At 41.9% G+C, this 26,287-nt stretch overlaps 2 protein-coding genes across 4 annotated transcripts in view; both read left to right on the forward strand.

Annotated features, from left to right (window-relative positions):
* The first annotated feature begins 872 nt into the window (after positions 1-872).
* Positions 873-5,159, forward strand: cfap53 (cilia and flagella associated protein 53). Its single transcript, XM_021602796.2, has 8 exons — positions 873-1,443; positions 1,819-2,048; positions 2,155-2,328; positions 2,439-2,742; positions 2,851-3,069; positions 3,191-3,407; positions 3,587-3,689; positions 4,340-5,159. Exons 1-8 carry the CDS (start codon positions 1,369-1,371, stop codon positions 4,581-4,583), a joined length of 1,566 nt encoding a protein of 521 aa, XP_021458471.2. The 5' UTR covers positions 873-1,368; the 3' UTR covers positions 4,584-5,159.
* Positions 5,160-6,851: 1,692 nt separating this feature from the next.
* Positions 6,852-26,287, forward strand: part of myo5b (myosin VB) — a 91,261-nt gene continuing 71,825 nt past the window's right edge. The window contains exon 1 of one of the 3 annotated variants that reach the window (XM_036977479.1): positions 6,852-7,080. In XM_036977479.1, coding sequence (XP_036833374.1) covers positions 7,003-7,080 — 78 coding nt within the window. In that variant the 5' untranslated portion in view covers positions 6,852-7,002. Of the gene's footprint in view, positions 7,081-7,636; positions 8,108-26,287 lie in introns of those variants that run through there. The other 2 variants (XM_036977481.1, XM_036977480.1) reach the window with 2 other exon arrangements.

Raw genomic sequence — 26,287 nt, forward strand, 5'->3', positions numbered from 1 at the left:
TCCAATAACCTACTCAATAAATTGGATGCAATCTATCACAGTGCCATCTGTTTTGTCACCAAAGCCCCATATACTACCCACCACTGCGACCTGTACGCTCTCGTTGGCTGGCCCTCGCTTCATACTCGTCGCCAAACCCACTGGCTCCAGGTCATCTACAAGACCCTGCTCGGTAAAGTCCCCCCTTATCTCAGCTCGCTGGTCACCATAGCAGCACCCACCTGTAGCATGCGCTCCAGCAGGTATATCTCTCTGGTCACCCCCAAAACCAATTCCTCCTTTGGCCGCATCTCCTTCCAGTTCTCTGCTGCCAATGACTGGAACGAACTACAAAAATCTCAGAAACTGGAAACACATCTCCCTCACTAGCTTTAAGCACCAGCTGTCAGAGCAGCTCACAGATTACTGCACCTGTACATAGCCCATTTATAATTTAGCCCAAACAACTACCTCTTCCCCTACTATATTTATTTTTCTCCTTTGCACCCCATTATTTCTATTTCTACTTTGCACATTCTTTCACTGCAAATCTACCATTCCAGTGTTTTACTTGCTATATTGTATTTACTTCGCCACCATGGCCTTTTTTTGCCTTTACCTCCCTTATCTCACCTCATTTGCTCACATTGTATATAGACTTATTTTTCTATTGTATTATTGACTGTATGTTTGTTTTACTCCATGTGTAACTCTGTGTTGTTGTATGTGTCGAACTGCTTTGCTTTATCTTGGCCAGGTCGCAATTGTAAATGAGAACTTGTTCTCAACTCGCCTACCTGGTAAAATAAAGGTGAAAAAAAATGGTGCTTGACTGCCGTTGTAAGGTCAGAACGCTCAAACCCTACTCCTCGGGCCTAGCGCCCAGTGTGCGCTCCGAGAGCGAAACGCTCTGACTTTACAAACGGACAATGACAACGCTCTGAATTTACGAGCGGACTCTGGCACTCAAGGTTGGATTTAAGAACACACCCGAAGTCGTAAAATGTCTAACTAGTAATTTGTTACGCTAACTAGCTAGCAAGAGGTTGCATAGCAATAGCATCAACTTCCGGTTATCCGGCGAAGAGCTAGTACGCTCAACTGAAAGATACTGTTCCGTTTACAGTATACTAAAATTAACTTATAGTATGTAGTATATACTCATTAAATATGTAGAATACAGTATGTTAGTATGGGTATTCGAACACGGCGCCAGTGATCAACTCCTACAGCATGTTTTGTAGTTGTCATGGTAACAATTTACTAGTTCCGTCAACAAAATCGCCGGAGAGACTCCTCGTCAAGGTCCATGAAACAGTTGGGAAACTTGATGGGATGCAGGACAAATAGAAGTATCTGGCTGGGAAGGAGCTTGTTTTGTATCCAAGTATGTTGGCCAGTCAGACTAGAAATAAACCACAATGTCGCGAGTTTACGGGACCAACACCTCATTCAGTGGCTGTGGTAAGTTCAGCACAAACTCTGTGGCTAGTTAACGTTAGTATCCTAGCTAGTAAGAAACCTACCGCAAGCTAATACGCGTCACTACATGTTGTACATTGCTAAACAAACGTATTGTTTTGTAAAATTAGAGAGTAAGCATATCTAGCAATTATTTTTTAAATGTTTTTTTTTCCAGACCCCAGTTGACCTGGGTAGGAAAATTGGCCCCTAGTTGTACTGTAGCCAGAGATTCCCGTGTGACAGTTCTGTACAATGTTTTAGTTAAAGCAAATAACTACAGTAGGGCCTGGAGTTTTCCTTGGCCAGGTCACTTGGTCAGGATAATCTGCTGCCTCCCATAAACATAATTACTAAACCCTCACCAACCTTTTCCAGAGGGCAAGGTTCCCATCATCCAGGCCTCCAGACTACCTCATCCTGGAGAGAAGGAAACAGGAGGAGGCCCGGGACAAGGTGTTGGAGTTCACCAAGTACCAGAACACCTGTGACCTTAAGACGCGCTGGGAGAAGAACTCTGACCGGCGTATTGTGTTGGGAACCATTGAGAGACGGGTCAAAGATGCCATTGGGCAGTATCAGATGACCATCAATGAGAGGAGGGATAGGTCTGTGACAAATCTTTCGGTTGAGTTCCTATAACAGCTGATCATATTTTTTTAATAGAGGTATTTCAATTGCTCCATGTCTGTCTATCACCCCTGTCTCCCTTAGACTGCATGATATGTTGGAGGCAGAGGAGAAGGAACTGCTGAGAGAAATGGAGACCAAGAAGGAGACAGTACTGGAGAGACAAGCCAAGATGCGAGAGAGAGCTAAGTTACTGCGAGAGAGGAGGGAGAGTGAAAGACTAAGTGTGGTTGAAGACAAGCTTGAACAGCTATTCAGGTAGAGAGAACACCTAAAGGGAGGTTCTACAAGACAATGTTGCAGCTTTCTTTTATGTGTGTGTGTTCAAACCTCTATACAAATAGATGTTTTAAATGGACCAATTTCAGAGAGCAGAGTGAGGAGCTCCGGACTGAACAGACTCGGCGCAGGCAGAACGAAATTTGCACAGAGCGGGCTGCGCAGCTATGTACACGGCAGGTGACGCAGCGGCAGAAAGAGGAGGAGGAGCAGCTCTTTGCTCAGCTGTGGGAGAGCGACCGGCAAGCCAAGGAGGAGCGGGAGGGCCAGGATGCGCAGAGGCAACGCCAGAGTAACTTGCAGCAGCTGGTCTACCTGCGCGTCCAGATGGAGGCTGCCGAGCAGCAGAGAGAACAGGCCAAGCAGCTCAAAGAGGAAGAGGCCCTGCTACTGGTAGGCGAATTCAGCCTGTAACTGAGATGCTTCTCTCTGTGTCTGTGTGGGTTTCTGCTTTGTGATCACTAATTGAGCCCTCTCTGTTTTTCTCTGTGTGTGTCCCAGAGGGAGCAGAGAGAGATGCTGCATCTGGAGGAGCAGAGAGAGCACCGTCATAAGCTCCAAGGTCAGGAGAGCCGGCGCAGGCTGCTCGACCACTCTCTGAGGCTGAAGATGAAGCGCCAGGCCAGGGAGCAGCAGGACGAGCTGGCCCTGGACATGAGCATGCTCGAGCAGCTGCTGACGGAGGAGAGAGATGAGAAACAGGGCAAGGTCACGAGGAAGGTGGGAAAGTGGAGTCGTATTAACATGTTAAATTACCACATTGTCACTATTTGGCACACAAAGAAATCTTATGAAACTACAAGAGGCAGATGATAACTGACTGAGCGTGTGTGTACCACAGCTTGAACTGCGAGAGGAGCAGAGTAGGTACCAGCAGTACCTGGCCGATCAGCTTGAGGAGCAGAAGAGACAGGAGGTGGAGACAGAGAAGCTGATCGAGGCAGAGCTAAAGCAGACCTGGGCCCGGAGGGCAGAGCAGTGTCACAAAGAGAAACAAGCCAGGGATAGGCTGATGAAGGATGTGATGGACACACGCCGCCTGCAGATACAGGAGAAATGTAAGAAAGTGGAAGAGAGGGAAGCAGATCTGTCACTTGGGCAGGTCCTCTGTGACAGTGCAGTTGATTTACAGTTTACAATGAATCGTTTATATCACAAGTCATATTTTAAATAGGATGTGGTCTCATGGTGTGTGTGTGTGTGTGTGTGTGCTTGTGTATTTGTGCTTCTTCTTTAGTGGATTTGAACAAGCAGAAACAGGCTCAGCTGGCCGAGGAGAGAGACGAGCTAAACAAAACCATACAGGAGAACAAACTGCTGGATGAGAGAGAGAAAACTCGGTATGTGTAACGGATGTGAAACAGCTAGCTTAGTTAGCGGTGCGCGCTAAATAGCGTTTCAATCGGTGACGTCACTTGCTCTGAGACCTTGAAGTAGTGGTTCCCCTTGCTCTGCAAGGGCCGCGGCTTTTGTGGAGCGATGGGTAACGATGCTTCGTGGGTGACTGTTGTTGATGTGTGCAGAGGGTCCCTGGTTCGCGCCCGGGTATGGGCGAGGGGACGGTCTAAATTTATACTGTTACATTGGAGCCGTGACCCGGATCACTGGTTGCTGCGGAAAAGGAGGAGGTCAAAAGGGGGGTGAGTGTAACGGATGTGAAACGGCTAGCTTAGTTAGCGGTGCGCGCTAAATAGCGTTTCAATCGGTGACGTCACTTGCTCTGAGACCTTGAAGTAGTGGTTCCCCTGGCTTTTGTGGAGCGATGGGTAACGATGCTTCGTGGGTGACTGTTATTGATGTGTGCAGAGGGTCCCTGGTTTGAGCCCGGGTATGGGTGAGGGGACAGTATAAAGTTATACTGTTACATATGTATAGTGTGATCAAAGATTCTGACATGCGTCCTCTCACAGAAATACACAATCATTTGACCCTTTTTCACACACAGCAGTAGTCTTCACAATTAATACATATCTCTGCTTTCCTCTCCCAGTCTGAGACAGGGCTGTCAGGAGTTTCAGACAGACCTGCTGGCCCAGATGATGTACCAGCAGCAGTTGCGTGATGAGGGGAGATCTCAGACAGAGCAGGAGCACCAGCAAGGCCTGGTCTACCAGGAGCAGTACAACAGGAAGATGCAGGAGATCCTCTCCAGGCCTACCTCACACACCAGGGCTGTCCACCCCTTCAGGAGAACCTCTTCCACTAACCCACAGGGACAGTTTAGCTTGGAGTAACCTAGCATGTGAAGTAAAGCAAATGCATTTATGGCCTGGCTCGGCAGGGAACACATACTTTCGTAATTCAGACAACACACACACAAACGAATCTCTAAAAATCATACGCCTGATCCTGTCTTACCTCACAAACATACATCTCCGGCAAGTGCTTTATGTGTAATCCTCTTAAGACAAATCCGAAATTAGCTGTCCCAAGTTTCTCAGAAAATGGCTAATGGATATTAAATGCAAATAAAATAAGTTTAATCATATTTTTGATTTCAGAAAAAATGTCTATTTTGCTCCATGGCAGAGTGCTATATTGCAAACATTGATGGAGGATTTCCCCAGGAACAAAGCTGTTCATATTTTGTTCAGTAGGTAGTGCTGAAAATGTATTTTTTCAGTTCAATTTCAGGAACTCTTTATGAGCATGTTGTTGGTATATTGAATGTACCTAATTTAAGGATAAGTCGATTTTCAATTTAATAATATTACTGTGGAGGCCTGCCTGCATACACTTCAAGAAAGCAGTGTCTTTCTGGATTTCATTGTAATGTAATATCACGTGATGGCAAACATAACGTTGTTGGATAATACAGGGATAAAGTCTGAAATACATTGTATCATGAGCATAAGTTGCTTTCTCTGGATATAGTTACAGCAAGTGAAGGCAGAGAAAGATACAAGAAAAACTATCTTGTCAAGTGTGAAAGTGTGTGTGTGTGTGTGTGTGTGTGACATTTAAGATAATGCATCATGTGCTATATAAATCTACCAAGCGAAAATGAGATGTGCCTGTATTTAGCATGTTTAAATAAGGCATGATTTAGTAGTGCCAAAAACAAGAATTGGGCTAAAAGCTTATTGTATCACCCAACTCGACTAACTGGATTTTAGTGTCATACTGCCATTAAGTCTATTATGCTTAGACTCATCGCATGGCACATACCTGTAGGTAGTTGAGCAGGTGGTAGGAATTCAGTGGTTAGTCTGGCTGAGTTACCAGAACAGGTTGTTAGTGGCATGTCAAAGCATTGAGTCCTATTATCTCAGTGTCATTTCCCAAAGCAACCCATGGTGTTAGCCCCAACGTTAGGACCACCTGCTGTGGAATGAGGCATACACAACTCTCCAAACGGATTGCTGTGGGAAATATTTCACAAGCACTAACTGAGTAATCTCTATCCTCTTTGTAACCGACTGTTTTAGGCCCATTTCATAATAACACAAACCCTTTTCCTTACAAACCCTTTTACTTATCTGTGCTAGTTATCAATACTACTGTAGTTCAATGTGACCTTCAGTGGAATGTATACAGTACAAATTGTAGAATGTTGAAAAACAATTGTGTATTCTTGTACAAGGCATGGATTGACATTTGGAAACCAAATGAGCAAATAGCACATTACTAGTCATTTTCCTTGTGACCTGTTCCATCTGTGATCTCTGTTCTCTTTATTTAAAAAAAAATATATTTCACATTTATTTAACCAGGTAGGTTAGTTGAGAACAAGTTCTCATTTGCAACTGCGACCTGGCCAAAATAAAGCAAAGCAATTTGACACATACAACAACACAGAGTTACACATGGAATAAACAAAACATACAGTCAATAATACAGTAGAAAAAAAGAAAAGAAAAAGTATATATACAATGAGTGCAAATGAGGTAAGATAAGGGAGTTAAGGCAATAAATAGGCCATGGTGGAGAAGTAATTACAATATAGCAATTAAACACTGGAATGGTAGATGTGCAGAAGATGAATGTGCAAGTAGAGATACTGGGGTGCAAAGGAAGATAAATACATAAATACAGTATGGGGATGAGGTAGATTGATGGGCTTATTACATATGGGCTATGTACAGGTGCAGTGATCTGTGAGCTGCTCTGACAGCTGGTGCTTAAAGCTAGTGAGGGAGATATGAGTCTCCAGCTTCAGTGATTTTTGCAGCTCGTTCCAGTCATTGGCAGCAGAGAATTGGAAGGAAAGGCGACCAAAGGAGGAATTGGCTTTGTGGGTGGCCAGTGAGATATACCTGCTGTAGTGTGTGCTACGAGTGGGTGCTGCTATGGTGACCAGTGAGCTGAGATAAGGTGGGGCTTTAATTAAAAAATAATACTTTTAATGGGTGGAATGTATTTTGACTGTGCCTGCATACTTTTCAGATTCCATATAGCAGCCTGGTAGGTGAAGTCAATCAACACCCCATACCTGCAGAAGGAGTGGTTTGGGAGTGTAGTCATGGCATGATATTGGAATGGATTTTTTTCTTCTTTCAAGCCTGCCTTCTGCTAAGGCTAAGGCTTAAATAGCCTACTGATAATAATGTCTTGAGAACAGTATGATCTGGAACATGGAATAATCACAGCTACCTCTGAATAGAGTAGCAGAATCTTCTACTACATACAGTATCTAAGGACTATAACGCCATAATGAAAAGGCAAGTGAAGGAACATAGCAACATAATGAAGAGACAAGAGGGGAAGATTGACCATGAACTTTACTGCAAGGTAACATACTACTGCTGTAGACCTACAGTGCATGTTGTATTTTGTGATATTGTTGATCATAGTGGGACTAAATGCGGAACAGGATGTATAAATGATGCTGTGTTTTCTAAAGTCTAATTTCCCAAAATGTTATGGACATAAAACTTCACATTTTAAGCATGGCATTTTTATAGGCTTCAGGTACCAGCCTAGTTCCTGTCACAGATTGTACTACTACAATCAAAGATAACACTCTGACGTGTTAATGCTTGCCTTGAACTAAGATACTAGGTCCACTGAGTTCAGGAAATCATAGTAATTGATTATCCATACCTTTGCTTTTCAGAATGATTTTGTGGGGTGGAGCAAAAAGTTGCGTTAATTTCATTAAGATTCCCAAAATGTGCCAAGATAAATCATATAATAGCCATACATATAGTCGTATATTAGAAGTTTTCAATTTAACATTATGACCTAAACCCATAATTGGACCTACCCCTCCACAGTCCACTGTAATGTTCGTTCTAATTTCGAGCTGGAATAAAATTGTAGTGCGCTGATGAGCCAGTTGGGGTCTCGTGCGGTACTTTGGTACAGCCTGAGCTATTGCCAGTCAACATGACTTGAGTCCATGGATACGACGGGGAGGATCTAAAGGGAAGCTATTGATAAACTATTTATAGTTTATGTATTTGCACTTATAACCTACTGGGGCTGGCTACCCATATCCAGTCGTCATTCGTTTGCGTTTTTCATTATTGAGTAATATAAGGGGGATCAAGCAAAACTGAGTTGTTACGCAACTCATCCACGTGAAGACACCTGCCGTTCGTGACCAGGAAAGGGGTCGGAAGTGGCTAACATATTTAACTCAACCTTGGACGACGACACTCGGGAATATGACGACGAATTAAACTTCTAATTAGATGAAAAAACTTTACGGGATTATCAACAATCATGAGATATTGTCATTTATAAAACGCTGCAGTTACTTTTCAGTTTTCGTTGATAGTGTTGGACCATGTCCGTAAACGAGTTATATTCAAAGGTGAGTGATTTGTAGAGTAATTGATTCTTTATATACACTTCTTTCTCCAGTCCAGGTCCTTTTGTTATTGCATAATTATTGTGGCAACCTCTTGGGCCACCACATCTAAAGAGGGTGTAATTGTAGAATTTGCCATTGTAGCGAGTTTCCTGCTTGGATGGCATGTATTTTAATGCAGGCGTAATGACAAGTGTTCAGGAAGAAATCGAGCGCCAGCCATCCCAGTTCTGCTGGCTCGGATGTCATTGCAGCTTGTCTGACAGGTGCACGAGCAAGTTTAGTTTCGGTCTGGTATCGGTGTTCGGTTGTAGTTTACTGTTGTCTTCTAGCCTTGTGAGCTACTGCTGGACCTAGTTGTGGCCATAATAGTAAAATCATACATTTTCAATACTGACTAGTCTTAAGATAAAATAACATATTATCTTTATTAAAGGATAGTGAGTCAAAGCATTCATCATCTGATTGTACAGTATCTCCCAGGCGACAGTGAGTTTTGAACATGGGATAGATAATTGCAAACAAATTATACTGAAGCTGCTTTGTGAAGAGGGTCAAAAGAGGCGTTTTAATCATGGATTGATTGAATATTCTATTTCTGGTGGGAACATGCTTTATGCAGTAACACAGGCTTGTTCCCAATCCTCAAAAAGGGCTTTAGTTTTTGATATACCCCTACCCGAGGTATAACAAAGCACAACCATTTTTTTTCCCCCCATATCTCGAAGGTCTCTCATATATATGAAATGGATGGTTGTACAAAAATATATAAAAAGGCAGCAGACTGCTTGGCATGGCAGCTTCAAGTATTTATTCCAAGTCACAAGCCTCTGAGGATCAATGAGGCAACTGGGAGGCTCCAACAACAGGAAAGATAATCTAACCCTGGACTCTGACACGTCTTCCTAGCTCTACAACTTGCCCCCACTGTGGTATAACTTGCACCTCCAGGATTGGGCTCTTAAATCACCTCCTTATCATTTAGAAGTGAGCTTTGATTCATTGCTAGTCTAATATGTCTGCCTGAATCTAACATGACCTTTTGCTGGCTCACTGCATTTCTGATGTTTATTGGGATGTTCTGGTGCACTCTTATCCTGTTTGGTTTGAGCTGGCACATTGCTTCTTCCAGACTTTCATGTCCACCATCCTGGCCATCTGCCTTGGAGTTGCTTTATATCTCGACTTGGTGACAGTTATGGTGTATGGGGAGGATGCAACCACACATAAACAAGCTCATAAGGCAGGTGTTCACTACAATGAACCGACACAACCTGACACTCATTGACAAGAAATGCCATAAACCTATTGGGCCTTCACATGCCATCCTGGATCTCCCAGAACTGTCCATGATAGGCCCAATCCACTATCAGTCCTTCCCTCATGTTACCTGAGACAGACACACCATGGAACTGGACTGCCACATGTCAGGAGGCCATTCAACAGCAAAAATGCCATCTGGACATTGCTGGTGTTCATTGTCCTCATATGTACCTACTGTATTTGGCTACCAACCATGGCTGGCCAAGCCATGTGATACCTGAACTGTACTCACTTGTGAAGAATGGCCTTTTATGCTGTGGTGAATCATGTTTTGGTCTGGGAAATCCCAACATCCCTATAAGGACATATGTCATTTATGGCAAATGAGGAACCTTAGGATGGTAAAACTTGCTGTATGTGATCGTTTATGGTGGCTGGGGATTGACTATGAGAGTGGTCTTTGTGGGTCATGCTTAGTCTGCTCCACCTGCAACCCTTTTACTGTCCATCAAATCCCAGGGATCGTCTTCAAATGTATGTGTGTGTGGAGCTGTGCTATGTCCCTCACAACCAATGCTTCTTAGTTGTAGTCTATGTGGTGCATAGACTAAGACACGGCATCTCAGTGCAAGAGGCGTCACTACAGTACCTGGTTCGAATCCATGCTGTATCACATCTGGCCTTGATTGGGATTTCCATAGGGCGGCGAACAATTGGCCCAGCGTCGTCCAGGTTAGGGTTTGGCTGGGGTAGGCTGTCATTGTAAATAACAATGTGTTCTTAACTGACTTGCCTAGTTAAAGGTTAAATAAGTTTAAAAAATAGCTACACTCTAACTGACCTCTAAATATAAGTCACCCTCACAGGTTCTGCCATTCTACATCTCCTGCTTGTTGCGCCCCAGTCGCTAATCAATGCCAACCACCCACAGATAATATCGGCGAAATGATCATCCTACCTGACTTCCAAAGGAATATAAAGAAATATGTAGGACTTGACTTGCAGGACATTTTGCCACATTCAACATATAAAAAACCACACCCACAGGCCAATTAGGCATTGGAAAGATCTAAAGGCAAGTCTGTTTTTGACAGCTCTTTCACAGACTTTCCTTCACAACCAGACAACCAACCATTCCACTACTGGTGTATCCCCAGCAACATTCAGGCTGGGATAAAATTCCAGTTAGTCAATGGGATGTTGGCCTTCTAGGCAGAGTTGCAAAGAAAAAGCCATATCTCAGACTGGCCAATAAAAATATTAAGATGCGCAAAAGAACAGACACTGGACAGAGGAACTCTGCCTAGAAGGCCAGCATCCTGGAGTCGCCTCTTCACTGTTGATGTTGAGACTGGTGTTTTGTGGGTACTATTTAATGAAGCTGCCAGTTGAGGACTTGTGAGGCGTCTGTTTCTCAAAGTAGACACTCTAATGTACTTGTCCTCTTGCTCAGTTGTGCACCGGGGCCTCCCATTCCTCTTTCTATTCTGTATAGAGACATTTTGAGCCTGTAATCGAACCAACAAATAATGATACTGCAGATACTCAAAGGCCAGTTTTATTGCTTCTTTAATCAGACAACAGTTTTCAGCTGTGCTAACATAATTGCAAAAGGGTTTCTAATGATCAATTAGCCTTTTAAAATTATAAACTTGGATTAGCTAACACAACGTGCCATTGGAACACAGGAGTGATGGTTGCTGATAATGGGCCTATGTACGCCTATGTAGATATTTTTTTAAAAGCAGCTGTTTCCAATTACAATAGTCATTTACAACATTAACAATGTCTACACTGTTTCTGATCAATTTCATGTTATTTTAATGGACAAAAAAATGTGTTTTTCTTTCAAAAACAAGGACATTTCTAAGTGACCCCAAACTTTTGAACAGTAGTGTATACACTACTAGAGTAGCTGACTATTTTATTACGGTTGCTTTCCTGTTACTTGGTTACGATACTGTGTGATGTGTGTGTTGTGAAAGCTTGTTATTATATTTTAAGATTTTGCCCCTTGTTGATATGAGATTAAAACATGAACACACATTGTGACTATTCAAACACAACAGAGGCATGACAGTGCCACTCATTGTCCTTGATATGCCAAGAGCCTTATGAAACCATTTCAAAGACAGAATAACACAATCAAAATGAACAAGGGCTATTTATATGCAGGCTAAGGTGTTTGAGGGTAATCAACATGTTGGCCATGTTGAATTCAGAATACAATTGATTCAGAATTAGGAATCAGGGTTGTAAACAATTGTGAATAAATGCCTCCCATTTACAAAATTCATATTTGCAGGTGACTTAACCTTGATCAAATGTTATTATGGCAGCCATAATTAGATTTTTGGATTTGAGGCAAAATATAATCTGTGATTGCCCCTTTGACCTAATTGCAATCCTTTAAGGAACCTTGGACCCCAAAAGTTTGTATATTGATGTTTGTTGTTTTCCTTAGAGCCAATTACAAAAGCCACAACATCAAAGAATGTGTAACTGTATGTCTTTTTTCAGGCAAGACCATACAGCACTGAATGAGAGCAAATTTGACTTGGAAAATGTTCCATTGAACAGCTACCAAAACGTGAAGTTTCATAAATATTTGTATATCTGATATTGCCGTCTATTGTATCTCTGTGTGTTTACAGGTCTACATTTTACAAGATGCTTTAACATATGCTAATGTTTGTTTTGGTATGTAGGGCAGATAATTGTCTCCTTCTATTCCAAATTCTAGCAATATCAGAGTTTGCAGTACTGGGTTACATGAGTCACCCCCCCCCCCCCCCCCCCCCCCCCCGCCGCCAGGCAGGCATTATTCTTTACTGTTTGAGTTAAGGTGATGTCACAACATCTATCAATTTAACCACTTTTGCTATAAAATATTTGTATACAACCATCCATTTCATATATTTATAGGAGACCTTTAGAGATATGGAAACATGTGCTTGTTTTGTTATACCTTGGGTAGGGTTATGTAAAACATTTTGGGGGCCTTGTCACTAGCCTATTTTCCAATACTGGGGGCCCACCGTTGAATGAACATGCAACAATAACTTGAATGGACACCATTACACACATTACAGACAATTGATGGGTTACTGGCCTACTCTGACATAGATTGTTGTGTAAAATTAGTACTTTGAATTTATACGTTGAATTTTGTTCCAATTGTTATGAAATATTCTAGTTTTTTTGTGGTGTAGGCCTGTGTGTTGATCAACCTAGAAGATTTGTGTACACCACTGGAATGACTCATTTCAGGAAGAAACCTAGCCCAATGAAAGACACTAACTGCCTTCAGCGCCTAGTGACGATAGTGTCTTCTGGCCGGGGGAGTTTTTTAAGAGCCCTGACGCTTGCTCTAAATATTAACACTCATCGCTTGCGGCACAGTTTTGGAAACATGAGGAACGTGTCTTTCATATCAGTGAGAAATGATAATAATTTTTAAAAAAAGGGTTAGGGTTCTCACATTGCCATATTTCCATGTTACAGTGCTTGTTTACGGGAAAACAGACGGAAGACTACCTGCGCTAATTAGCTATCTGCGTCTCTGAACACCTGTGTGCAAATGGAAGACAGACGCCACAAACGTGTTGTCACTGATAAATACTGTCGGCTGCAACTGTGTTAAAACAGTGTACAGTTAGTGTGTTTTGCATTTGTGAAATTATTTTGATGTGATATGAAAGTAAAGGGATTTATTTTTTTAGAACCGTACCGATATCGATTCACTTTTAAATGGAGTATTTGGCTGTTTTGGCTGCCAGAGCCAATTCACCTTTTAAACAGAACATGTAAGGTGGACATTAGGCTCCTTTAGTCTAGAAGAAACCTAGCCAAACTATTGAGAAAGATATGTCTTTTGAAGTGTGGAGTTGTACATTGCAGGTGTTATTGGCTAGAGAACAGAATCAGGTTACACACATTATTTGTCACTAATTCTCCATGACTCAAAATCTAGTTTCACATTCCTCTGCAGAAATGACAAAAAACAAAGCTGCATTGTTGTTTATTTTAGAACTCTTGCATTTAGTTTAGGTGTTCCCTTTACTCAACTTTTGATTTGTTGAGTGAATGGCTGTTACAGTTCTCTGTCCAAACATATTTTTCTATTTACTAGTTACTTCCCTCTGTCTCTCATTTGTTTACTCAGGGACAGACCAGTCAAACTTTGTCCCGTGAATAATTAACTTAGTCTGACAGATGTCAAACCTTTTTCTTAATGTTTTCTTTTGTGTATCGTTAGTAAAAATAGGACTTGTGACATCATTGTAAAACACTAAAGACGCACCTGTAGGCATTGTCATCTGAGTTTCTCCTCTCTAGTCATTCCTGCTCGGTGCTTTCATCTGTGACCTTTTACCTTGCATTGTGTGACATCTCTATGAAATATTCTACCCTGTCTGTGAATTATATTGTATAAGAAGATTCTTTATGTCATAATTCTGTCTCGCTGGGCCAGTTCAAAGTCTTCTGATTAGGAATCCATTTAGCTTTTAGATTTAGTTTTGATATTGGATTGCTGTACAGTAACAGTCCTCAAATTGCAATCCTCAGTTAATAAGCTATTATCCTCCTGGTCCATTCTACTCACACTCTCTGCAGCCCCCCACCCCCCCCCCCACCCCCCCAACATGAAGCCCAGTAATCCAGAATAAAGACAAATCCTACGATTCCATCTGTTTTGTGATCAACGGCTGTACCAGCTGGCACACAGATTCTTTTTTAGCTTACTATGTTGTGGTCAAAACACAGACGACACATGCTGAATCTATCTACTATCTACCTTGCATTATGTACATAACCTGTAGATGTTGTGATGTCATTGCAGACCTATAGTAATTAGGCTTTCCCTCTGACTGTGTGTTTGGTCTGCTGGTGGAATGTTGTTTCTTTGTGTTTAGTCAGGCTGTGGGCCTTCTAGAGCGGGATTATTTGGAGTTACCATTAACCCCTTCCAGTTTGGGCCTTGGAGTGAATTTAGCCTAAACCTGCCCTCTATTCAGAGTTTTTAGTGGATTCCCAAATCATGACAAATACCTACAGTTGAAGTCGGAAGTTTACATACACTTTTGCCAAATACATTTGAACTCAGTTTTTCACAATTCCTGACATTTAATCCTTGTAAAGATTCCCTGTTTTAGGTCAGTTGGGATCACCACTTTATTTTAAGAATGCGTAATGTCAGAATAATAGTAGAGAATTATTTATTTCAGCTTTTATTTCTTTCATATTCCCAGTGGGTCATAAGTTTACATACACTCAATTAGTATTTTGTAGCATTGCCTTTAAATTGTTTAACTTGGGTCAAGCGTTTCAGGTAGCCTTCCACAAGCTTCCCACAATAAGTTGTGTGAATTTTGGCCCATTCCTCCTGACAGAGCTGGTGTAACTGAGTCAGGTTTGTAGGCCTCCTTGCTCGCACACACTTTTTCAGTTCCCGACCACAAATTTTCCATAGGATTGAGGTCAGGGCTTTGTGATGGCCATTCCAATACCCTGACTTTGTTGTCCTTAAGCCATTTTGCCACAACTTTGGAAGTATGCTTGGGGTCATTGTCCATTTGGAAGACCAATTTGCAACCAAGCTTTAACTTCCTGACTGATGTCTTGAGATGTTGTTTCAATATATCCACCTAATTTTCCTTCCTCCTGATGCCATCTATTTTGTGAAGTGCACCAGTCCCTCCTGCAGCAAAGCACCCCCACAACATGATGCTGCCACCCACGTGCTTCACGGTTGGGATGGTGTTCTTCGGCTCGCAAGCCTCCCCCATTTTCCTCCAAACATAGCGATGGTCATTATGGCCAAACAGTTATATTTTTGTTTCATCAGACCAGAGGACATTTCTCCAAAAAGTACGATCTTTGTCCCCATGAGCAGTTGCAAACCGTAGCCGTGGCTTCTTCCTTGCTGAGCGGCCTTTCAGGTTATGTCGATATAGGACTTGTTTTACTGTGGATATAGATACTTTTGTACCCGTTTCCTCCAGCGTCTTCACAAGGTCCTTTGCTGTTGTTCTGGGATTGATTTGCACTTTTCAAACCAAAGTACGTTCATCTGTAGGAGACTGAACGCGTTTCCTTCCTGAGCGGTATGACGCTGCGTGGGTGCATGGTGTTTATACTTGCGTACTATTGTTTTGTACAGATGAACGTGGTACCTTCAGGTGTTTGAAAATTGCTCCCAAGGATGAACCAGTCTTGTGGAGGTCTGCAATTCTTTTTCTGAGGTCTTGGCTGATTTCTTTTGATTTTCCCATGATGTCAAGCAAAGCGGCACTGAGTTTGAAAGTAGGCCTTGAAATGCATCCACAGAGACACCTCCAATTGACTCAAATGATGCCAATTAGCCTATCAGAAGCTTCTAAAGCCATGACATATTTTTCTGGAATTTCCAAGCTGTTTAAAGGCACAGTCAACTTAGTGTATGTAAACTTCTGACCCACTGGAATTGTGATACAGTGAAATAATCGACCTGTAAACAATTGTTGGAAAAATGACTTTTCATGCACAAAGTAGATGTCCTAACCTACTTGCCAAAACTTTAGTTTGTTAACAAGAAATTTGTGGAGTGGTTGAAAAACTGGTTTTAATGACTCCAACCTAAGTGTATGTAAACTTCCGACTTCAACTGTATGTGTTAATGTGGGCCTCAGAGGAATGTTATTTCTCAATTGCTTGTATCCCAGACTATTGGTAGGCCTATGTTTTTCCCATTTATCATTGCAATATTTGAGTTGTTTGAACTCTCACCTCCCCACTTAATGTAGCAGTATTGACAGGTGCTTGTTGTTTAACATTAGCTGACTCCTGCCATTTAACATGTCAGGTGATGCTGTAATTCTACTCCATACATTGTTTATTAGACATGCCAGTGCAGTACTTTCCTTTCATAAACAGGTAATAGGGTGCTGTCAGTGAGCCACTTTCAGCGCCAACATATAAGTTATCTTGCAGGCTATTCTAAAAGTTTTTTCCATACATGCCCAAACAGACATTTCTTCACTCCAGACCCCAGTGTCCTAAACTCCTAAAGTATACGCTTGGCTACTGTATGTAAGAGTAGGACTGAAACACGGACCCTGTATCGTAGCTGAAGGGAAGTTAACTGTAAAAATGTAAGGCACAAAAACAGAGGAAGAAAATTGTACCATGAAGCAGGAAGTTGCTGTGATTCTCAGGAGTACAGCACATAGAGAAGCTGGTAAACAACAACCTTGGTTCTTCAGAGAATTGAGCTTAAAGCCAGGTGTGTGTCTGTGTGTTTGGTATGTGTGTTCCTCTCCCTGGGGATATATTGTCCCTCATAGGGCTTGTAACTGTAACATTACTCAGAAGCTTCACAGTAGAGTCGCTTGCCAGCCCACAAATGTCTGTCAGGGAGATACTAGTTGCATATAGCCTCAATGTCATATGTAGGCTATTCTAAAAGGGCTCGATTCTGACTTGAGATACTGTAAGTAGACTTAACTTAACAGTGTTTGACATAAGTCCATGTTAAGTCAACTCAAGTCAGAATAGGGCCCAAAGTGATTAGCATTTAGTTTTGTGGTCAAATGCTACTGAAAAGGATGACGGGTTTTTAACACCACATCTTTTGCAGCATCAAGCATATCTCTTGATAATTCTCTGCAGCTAGTCTGTTGCTTAGGAAAATGTGTCATGTCCTTTGTACAACAAAGCACTCCAGGAAAACCTTTATTCCACCTGCCTGCCTCATGATCATGATAATTTTTCCCCTAACACCTAAATGTTTCTCCTTGCTTCTGTCTTTAGAGCAGGTGTAATTAGCGCTCTCTTTTTCCGATAAACAGACAGGTCAAAGTTCCTGGAGGAAGGGATTATGGACGTGACTTCCTATTGGCAACAGGCAGCAGGTTTTCACCTGACGCAGTAATAATAGTCCTTGTGCTGACTGACACGCACATCCTAGCAGGGCGGGGCAATGGTAGCACTGGAGCGGAAGGATAGAACACCTGTACAGTAGCTAGCTCCATTCTCAGGGTTTGCATTTTACCTGTGTGTATTTACTTCAGCAGTTTATAAAGGGACTTTTACTGAAACCTGAGAGTAGTCTCTTCAGGTTAACCTCGTTTTCTCTCCTCTTGACCCTTCACCAATTTATCCTATAGACAAGAAGAGGATAACTTTTCACCAACTGTTATAAAACCCATTAATAGTTCATAAAAATGACAATGGAGATTGAAGAAAAAATATTCTTTGCCTATAAATTTGAGCCAACAGCCCAAAGGTTAGCCTAGCTGTAATTCGATTTCATTTTTTTATCATTGCGATTGTTTGTAATAATATGGCCCACGAAACTTTTCAATGTTCTAGTCAGTGGATTAGTGGAATGTAAACGCCCCACAATGACAAAGCAAAAACAGTTTTTTTTTGTAGAAATTTTTGCTGATTATTACATTTTTTTCCTACAACTTGATTGGAGTCCACCTGGGGTAAATTCAATTGATTGGACATGATTTGGAATGGCACACACCTCTCTATATCAGGTCCCAAAGTTGACAGTGCATGTCAGAGCAAAAACCAAGCCATGAGGGCAAAATAATTGTCCGTAGAGCTCAGAGACAGGATTGTGTCGAGGCACAGATCTTGGGGACCTTCAAGGCTGCAGAAATGTTTTGGTACCCTTCCCCAGAACACTGGCACCCATCATACATAAATGGAAGAAGTTTGGAACCACCAAGACACTTCCTAGGGCTGGCTGCCCGGCCAAACTGAGCAGTGTCAGGAGAAGGGCCTTGGTCAGTGATGTGACCAAGAAACCGATGGTCACTATGACAGAGTTCGTCTATGGAGATGGGAGAACCTTCCCTTAGGACAACCATCTCTGCAGTGCTCCACCGATCAGGCCTTTATGGTAGAGTGGCCAGACGGAAGCCACTCCTTTAGTAAAAAGCACATCACAGCCCGCTTGGAGTTTCCCAAAATGCACCATGAGAGTCAGACCATGAGAAACAAGATTCTCTGGTCTGATGAAACCAAGATTGAACTCTGGCCTGAAAACCAATTGTCACGTCTGGAGGAAACCTGGCCCCGTCCCTACGGTGAAACATGGTGGTGGCAGCATCATGCTGTGGGGATGTTTTTCAGCGGCTGGGACTAGGAGACTAGTAAGGATCGAGGGAAAGATTAATGAAGGAAAGTACAGAGATCATTGAAAACCTGCTTCAGAGCGCTCAGGACCTCAGACTGGGGCAAAGGTTCACCTTCCAACAGGACAACCACCCTAAGCATACAGCCAAGACAATGCAGGGGGGACTTCGGAACAAGTCTTTGAATATCCTTGAGTGGCCCAGCCAGAGCCTGGACTTGAACCCGATCAAACATCTCTGAAGAGACCTGAAAATAGTTGTGCAGCGATGCTCCCCATCCAACCTGACAGAGCTTGAGAGGATCTGCAGAAAATAATTAGAGAAACTCTCCAAATACAGGTGTGCCAAGCTTGTGGTGTCATACTCAATAAGGCTGTAATTGCTGCCAAGGTGCTTCAACAAAGTACTAAATAAAGGGTCTGAATACTTATGTAAATGTTATGTTTCAGTTTTTTATGTTGAATAAAAGTGCCAGTTTATCCACTACATTTTTTTACCACTACATCACTGGTTATGCTAGTGTTATAACCTCATGAGTTTAATCAGTCTTGTTGTAGGTTGGTTGACTGACGTGGATATGGGTAGTATCAGAAAGGCAAGGGGATTTTAAGACATTACGCAACAGCATGACTTCATCAGGGTCATAGGGGAAACCGGTAATGTAACTTTTTCCTCTGACGTTATTTTCTTCTCCTCTCCCTTATTTCCCTACTCGTCCCTCCTGCCACCCTTACAGGTGTACTTCCACTAACTCCACCAGACCTGTCTGGATGCTTGTTTTATGTCTCCTCTCTTTACATTAGTAGTATTTGGTTGGACTACTAGTGTATCTAATGTATTGTTGCCTCTTCTCACTGTTGTAAATCAGATGCCTGAACTCTGATCTATGGCTATCTATTAGATTTCCTTCTCTTATGTTCTACATATTTGACACAGAGCATAGGGTACTACCCCTATGACAATTCTGTCAGTCCATGGCCATGAGAGGGAGAACAAACACACACACACACACTAAAGACTGATTCTCAATGTTTCCTTGTCAAGATCATAAACATCCCTGTGTAACTCCTTTGTGTCTTGTCAGCCCATCTGCAAAGCAAGCAGGACCAACACTAAGCCTGATTGAATTGACCCAATGCAGTGGCCGATGGTAATAAAAAAGAAATAAAGCAATTTCATTAGGTCTGTTGGAAAGTGTGATGGTGTGATCAGAGGGGGAGAAAGAGGCAGGGAGTGAGCGAGAGTAGGGCTCAGTTAGTTAGTAGTCAAAGCCAGTACTAAGTGAATTTAGGCTCATTATACCCTGTCATTACTGATCCTGTCTTTTGTACTCAACAATGAGGAATGGCATCACTTTTTTTTGATGATCATGGTCGACATGGTTAGTCTTCTAAATAGCACTGATTGAACAAAAAGGACAATATTACTCACAACAACAGCTGTCGGTGTATAGCAAATGTCACCCATTGTCTCTTAATGTGCTTATATCCAATACCTGTACGGTAGTCAAAGCATTACCTGTCTGTGACTATTGTCCATCAGAAGGGACATGGAGATGCGGTCTTGGCTATTGTATCTTTCCCAGTATAAATTATAGTGGCACTTTGGCCATGTAATGTCAATGTCTCCTATTATTTTGGCTGATGTCTGACTGCACAATCCCAACTTTTTTGCTGAGCAAACTGCTTCTTTGTGATTGAATTCTGATGAACTGTACCTGTCATCATAGAACTGTGGCCTATGATGCAGCACAAACTGCAAATCATGTCAGTTCCATTATCAAAGACATAAGGTCCTATTTGATAAAAATCGGGAACCATATTTCTTGGATAATGAGGAAATATCTTTCTGCCCAGCGAGAAGCATTTTTTTGAAGTATACTTTCTTTTCACAGTGGGATGGTTAGGATTGGATGAGAGGAGTGTAGAGGTAAACACTCCGCTGAGTGTCATTGAACTTGGCTTTTGAAACATGCTAGGGGCTCATTTCATTACGATCAGAGTCTTCACTAAAGTTTCACCCACGCAGCGTTTCAAAGCAGAACAGACTCAATTCAAATGGCTGCCTCAAAAATATATATTTTTTAAATAAGGTCACATTCATCAACAGTATATAATTGCAGATATCTGTAATGTAGTCTACTCTCTCTGAACACCACCACACTATCCTATCAAATCACAATTTGTCACATGCTTTTTGTAAACAACGGGTGTAGACTTAACAGTAAAATGCTTACTTACTGGCCCTTCCCAACAACGCAGAAAGAAAAATAATAAAGATAACACAAGGAATAAATACACAATGAGTAGGAAATATGATTAATACGCTGTAGCAGCAATGTGTGATGAGTCAAAGGGGGGTCAATGCAAATAGTTGCAATTTGGTTAACTATTTAGCAGTCTTATGGCTTGGGAGTAGAAGCTGTTCAGAGTCCTGTTGGTTCCAGACTTGGTGCATCGGTGCCGCTTGCCGTTCGGTAGCAGAGAGAACAGTCAATGGTGGCTGGAGTCTTTGACCATATTTAGGGCCTCCCTCTGACACCGCCTTGTATAGAGGTTCTAGATGGCAGTGGGGCTCAGCCCAAGTGATGTACTGGGGCTTACGCACTACCCTCAGTAGCGCCTTGCGGTCGGATGCCAAGCAGTTGCCATTCAAAGCAGTTATGCAGCCAGTCAAGATGCTCTCAATGGTGCCGCTGTAGAACCTTTTGAGGATCTGAGGGCCCATGCAAATTATTTTAATCTGTGGATCTGTTGGGTCGGTATGTGAATTGTAATTGGTCCAGGGTGTCTGGGATGATGGTGTTGATGTGAGCAATGACCAGCCTTTCAAAGTATTTAATCGCTACGTACAGTGCCTTGCGAAAGTATTCGGCCCCCTTGAACTTTGCGACCTTTTGCCACATTTCAGGCTTCAAACATAAAGATATGAAACTGTATTTTTTTGTGAAGAATCAACAACAAGTGGGACACAATCATGAAGTGGAACGACATTTATTGGATATTTCAAACTTTTTTAACAAATCAAAAACTGAAAAATTGGGCGTGCAAAATTATTCAGCCCCTTTACTTTCAGTGCAGCAAACTGTCTCCAGAAGTTCAGTGAGGATCTCTGAATGATCCAATGTTGACCTAAATGACTAATGATGATAAATACAATCCACCTGTGTGTAATCAAGTCTCCGTATAAATGCACCTGCACTGTGATAGTCTCAGAGGTCCGTTAAAAGCGCAGAGAGCATCATGAAGAACAAGGAACACACCAGGCAGGTCCGAGATACTGTTGTGAAGAAGTTTAAAGCCGGATTTGGATACAAAAATATTTCCCAAGCTTTAAACATCCCAAGGAGCACTGTGCAAGCGATAATATTGAAATGGAAGGAGTATCAGACCACTGCAAATCTACCAAGACCTGGCCGTCCCTCTAAACTTTCAAAATTTCAAGTTCAAAATTGAACTTTTTGGCAACAATGCAAAACGTTATGTTTGGCGTAAAAGCAACACAGCTGAACACACCATCCCCACTGTCAAACATGGTGGTGGCAGCATCATGGTTTGGGCCTGCTTTTCTTCAGCAGGGACAGGGAAGATGGTTAAAATTGATGGGAAGATGGATGGAGCCAAATACAGGACCATTTTGGAAGAAAACCTGATGGAGTCTGCAAAAGACCTGAGACTGGGATGGAGATTTGTCTTCCAACAAGACAATGATCCAAAACATAAAGCAAAATCTACAATGGAATGGTTCAAAAATAAACATATCCAGGTGTTAGAATGGCCAAGTCAAAGTCCAGACCTGAATCCAATCGAGAATCTGTGGAAAGAACTGAAAACTGCTGTTCACAAATGCTCTCCATCCAACCTCACTGAGCTCGAGCTGTTTTGTAAGGAGGAATAGGAAGAAATTTCAGTCTCTCGATGTGCAAAACTGATAAGAGACATACCCCAAGCGACTTACAGCTGTAATCGCAGCAAAAGGTGGCGCTACAAAGTATTAACTTAAGGAGGCTGAATAATTTTGCACGCCCAATTTTTCAGTTTTTGATTTGTTAAAAAAGTTTGAAATATCCAATAAATATCGTTCCACTTCATGATTGTGTCCCACTTGTTGTTGATTCTTCACAAAAAAAATACAGTTTTATATCTTTATGTTTGAAGCCTGAAATGTGGCAAAAGGTCGCAAAGTTCAAGGGGGCCGAATACTTTCGCAAGGCACTGTATGTGAGTGCAATAGGGCAAAAGTAATTTAGACTGGTTACCTTGGCGTTCTTGGGCAGAGGAACAATGGTGGTCTGCTTGAAACATGTAGGTATTACAGACCGGGTCAGCGTGAGGTTGAAAATGTCAGTGAAGACAATTTCCATTTTCGCTGGCATGCTCAGAGTACGCGTCCTGGTAATCCATCTGGCCCCGCAGCCTTCTGAATGTTAACTGTTTTAAAGGTCTTACTCACATCCGGAACAGCTGGTGCTCTCATTAACTTATTAGTGTCACGTTCTTTGAAAGTGGCAGCTTTAGCCTTTAGCTCAGTTCGAATGTTGCCTGTAATCCATGGCTTCTAGTTGGGATATGTACGTACGGTCACTGTGGGGACAATGTTGTCGATGCACTTATTAATGAAGCTGATGACTGACGTGGTAAACTCCTCAATGTTATCGGAAGAACCCAGGAACAAATTTCTGTGCTAGCAAAACAGTCCTGTAGCTTAGCATCTGCTTAATCGGACCACTTCTGTATTGAGCGGGTCACTGCTACTTCCTGTTTTGAGTTTTTGCTTGTAAGCAGGAATCAAGGTTAGTTGGTCATCAAGTATTGTGATTCTGATGACTTCTGTGTGAACCACGTCTAAGGACAGGATAGATTGGTTCTGTTTAGGAGGGTGATGTATATGTTTTGACGGCGGAAAGGAGTGGTGTCATGGATCTAGGGGAGGACACTTCAGGATAAATGAGGCTGCTTCATATGCGTTCAGGATTGATGTTTGTTTCCGAAGTGAAGAATGGGTTGGAAAAGTGTGTGTGTGTGTAGGCTATTGTATGTGTGCTGATGTTTTAGGAGGTGGGTAGGACCGGGTGTAGCATCGCATCAGAACAGAAGTCTTTAGCAAAAAGACTCCTTCACAAAGCGCTCTATCCATCTAGGTTCCACGTTCATTTGGCACTGTCTTATTGTCCTTTCTTCAAACAGTGATGGGCTGAAGTGAGATTGCGCCAGCTGTGCTACTTATAAAGTTCTTTATTTTGGATTTCAACTCAGTTGTTGAAGAGTTTGAAATTTGGAGAATGTTTAGTCACCTCTATGTTTAACCAGAGGCACAGATAGGCTACTAAATAATCCCAGTTGAATCAATGTGGAGAAGGATCTAGCTGTCTTTTGCTCACATTGGCAGAGGAGCTTGGCTTTCCTCCAACTGTGTTTAGTCTATGATGGTACATAACTAAAGATGGTTTGATCAGGACCTAGCAAGAACACTGCCCTCAAACGCCTTAGCACACCATGGGAGAGAGACATGAAAGATTAGGAGAGAAAAATCAACTGCAGAGAGAACACCTGCCCTCACTTTTGTGGCATGAAAATAGATTTTTCGCCAAGTGATTTCCCCTTAGGCTTTTATGTAAGTCTGGCAAGAATTGATTACTTGTATAAATATGTTGGAAAATAATCCTTAATGTTTCTTGATCTCCTGAATGCTTTAGTTTATGAAACAAACTCAGAATTTTACATTTGAGTGTCAACGAAAAATGTCTTACATCCAGTCAAAGCACCAGGTTTCTTAATAAAGGCGTACACTACTCCTACTCCTCCTCCTCCGGCCTACTGTATGTTAGGCATAGCCTACATACCATAAGTCCGTATGTTTGGCCTGCTTTGTTTATATTGTTTTTTCTGGGTCAATCCATGGGCCGTGGGACATGTAGAGGTCCTTTGTGACGGTAATTGAACGAGACAGGGGCAGTCAGAGGGCCAGTCCCCCCCCTCAATCTCTAATTCTCTGGATTTATAAGGAGGAGAATCAGCCCCTGAATTCATAACTTCAGAATTACGAGAGAGCCCACTCTGGAAATGTAATGTACTTAGAGTATATTGTTCCAAACTTTTTAACTACTTCACAGATATGAAACAGACACTCATAATATCAGTCAAATATCAAATTCCCAGTTTATGCTTTTAAAACCAACTTTAATAAGAGGTTTTTCAAATAAGTTTGATGTTTTTACTCAAAATTCCATGACGTACAGTAAAGAATTGTTGACAGAATAGATGGATGCAGTTCTATGCATCATTTATATAATTAATACATAGCTAGCTAGCTGCTGGGAGAATGTCATGTCATTGGAGGAGTGGGTGAGTGACTGACTTTTTCCCCTCATCGTTTTTCTGTGGCTACAGCTAGAAATGCAGGTGTCATTTGGTTAGCTAGCAAGAAATATGAATCGCTTTGCTAGGTGTGCTGAATTTGAACGACTGTTATCCAGTTAGCATATCTCTTGCGTTCGTAAATGAACTCTGGCTATTTACTCTGATTTAAGAGCAGAGTCTGAGTGTGCCAGAGTGCACAGTAACTGATGAATTGATGAAAGAGCAACACCTGCTGAATATGACCAGTATCAGTAAATGTCTGCAAAAAAAAGTAATTCAATTGTTGCCAGCAGCCGAGTTAGTCACTAACGTTCTAGATATCATGTAAACCGCCTAGCTCTGCTAGGGCGAGTAAAATGGTCAGAGTAAGGTCATTCTCTAATTTTGTGTCTGGAAGTAGCTAGCAAGCTAGCCACTGTGAGGAACACTCGGATCAACCCTACTCCTCGGCCAGAGCGTGAAGTGTCAATAGTGCCGTGTGCGCTCGGAATTTACAAACAATCTGACAACGCTATGAATATACAAATTACCCAGAGCGCACTCTGACAAACTGGAGGCAATTTACAAGCGCACCCTTAGTTGTCAATCAAATGTATTTGGCATCGATCAAATGGGCGAGCAGATCCCAATCATTTGTCAAAATGTGGGTTGGGACAAGCATGCATTGGCAGGCAAGCTGCAGAAGGACGAGCAGGCTACTATGCGGCCAACTAGCTGAAAAGGTTTGAGTGTGTTTATCTAATGTTCCCTTGTTAGATTTTAGCTCATCTCGCTCTGGCTAGAATTAGTTGTTGATCATGTTATTGATGTGCACAGCTGAGGGAGGGAGCCTACTTTTTTTATGGGTGTTTGATCAATAGGACTATAAGGTTCCAAATGTAAGAGAATTCTGATGGTATTTGCAGAAATCCATTCAGGTGACTTTTGGCGAATGTGTTCTAATGATCTAAAGTCACGCTGTTGCTCCTGCCTGTAAACACAAGAGTTCAGTTCAAAGTGAATGATGGCAGGCACATGTGGCGAATGGCTTATTTGCATAAAGGCCTACTGTAGGTCTGATTGGCTATGGCACACCAGTGGTCCTGGACAAGACAGATGTTTTTATCATGTTTTATTTACTAGTGTCTATTAATTGTCCTAACTTTTACTGTCAAATGTAAAAAATAATAATAATAATAAAGGGGTCATAAACGTCCTGTGGGTGTATATGAACAGATTTTAACATTTCATGTTGCTAAAACACTGTCAATTCCTTCTAAATGAACAAAATCTAAAAGGGTATTTTTGAGACGTTCATATTAATATTTGTAGTGTTGAATAAATGTATGTGTAAATTTGTATTTCAGAATCTAGACATACTCCGTATGTCAGAAGTTATTATACTATAAGAATAACGTTAAACTATTATAACAACAATTTTAATATTATACTGT

This window comes from Oncorhynchus mykiss, chromosome 5 (genome assembly GCF_013265735.2).
Source record: "Oncorhynchus mykiss isolate Arlee chromosome 5, USDA_OmykA_1.1, whole genome shotgun sequence".
NCBI classification, from domain to species: Eukaryota; Metazoa; Chordata; class Actinopteri; order Salmoniformes; family Salmonidae; genus Oncorhynchus; species Oncorhynchus mykiss.

Bases quoted from the DNA above. Each gene is read 5' to 3' on its own strand.
- cfap53 (XM_021602796.2), top strand. From the start codon at position 1,369: ATGTTGGCCAGTCAGACTAGAAATAAACCACAATGTCGCGAGTTTACG. The intron at 2,049-2,154 runs GTCTGTGACAAA...TGTCTCCCTTAG, and splicing joins ATCAATGAGAGGAGGGATAG to ACTGCATGATATGTTGGAGG. The intron at 3,408-3,586 runs GTAAGAAAGTGG...CTTCTTCTTTAG, and splicing joins CCTGCAGATACAGGAGAAAT to TGGATTTGAACAAGCAGAAA.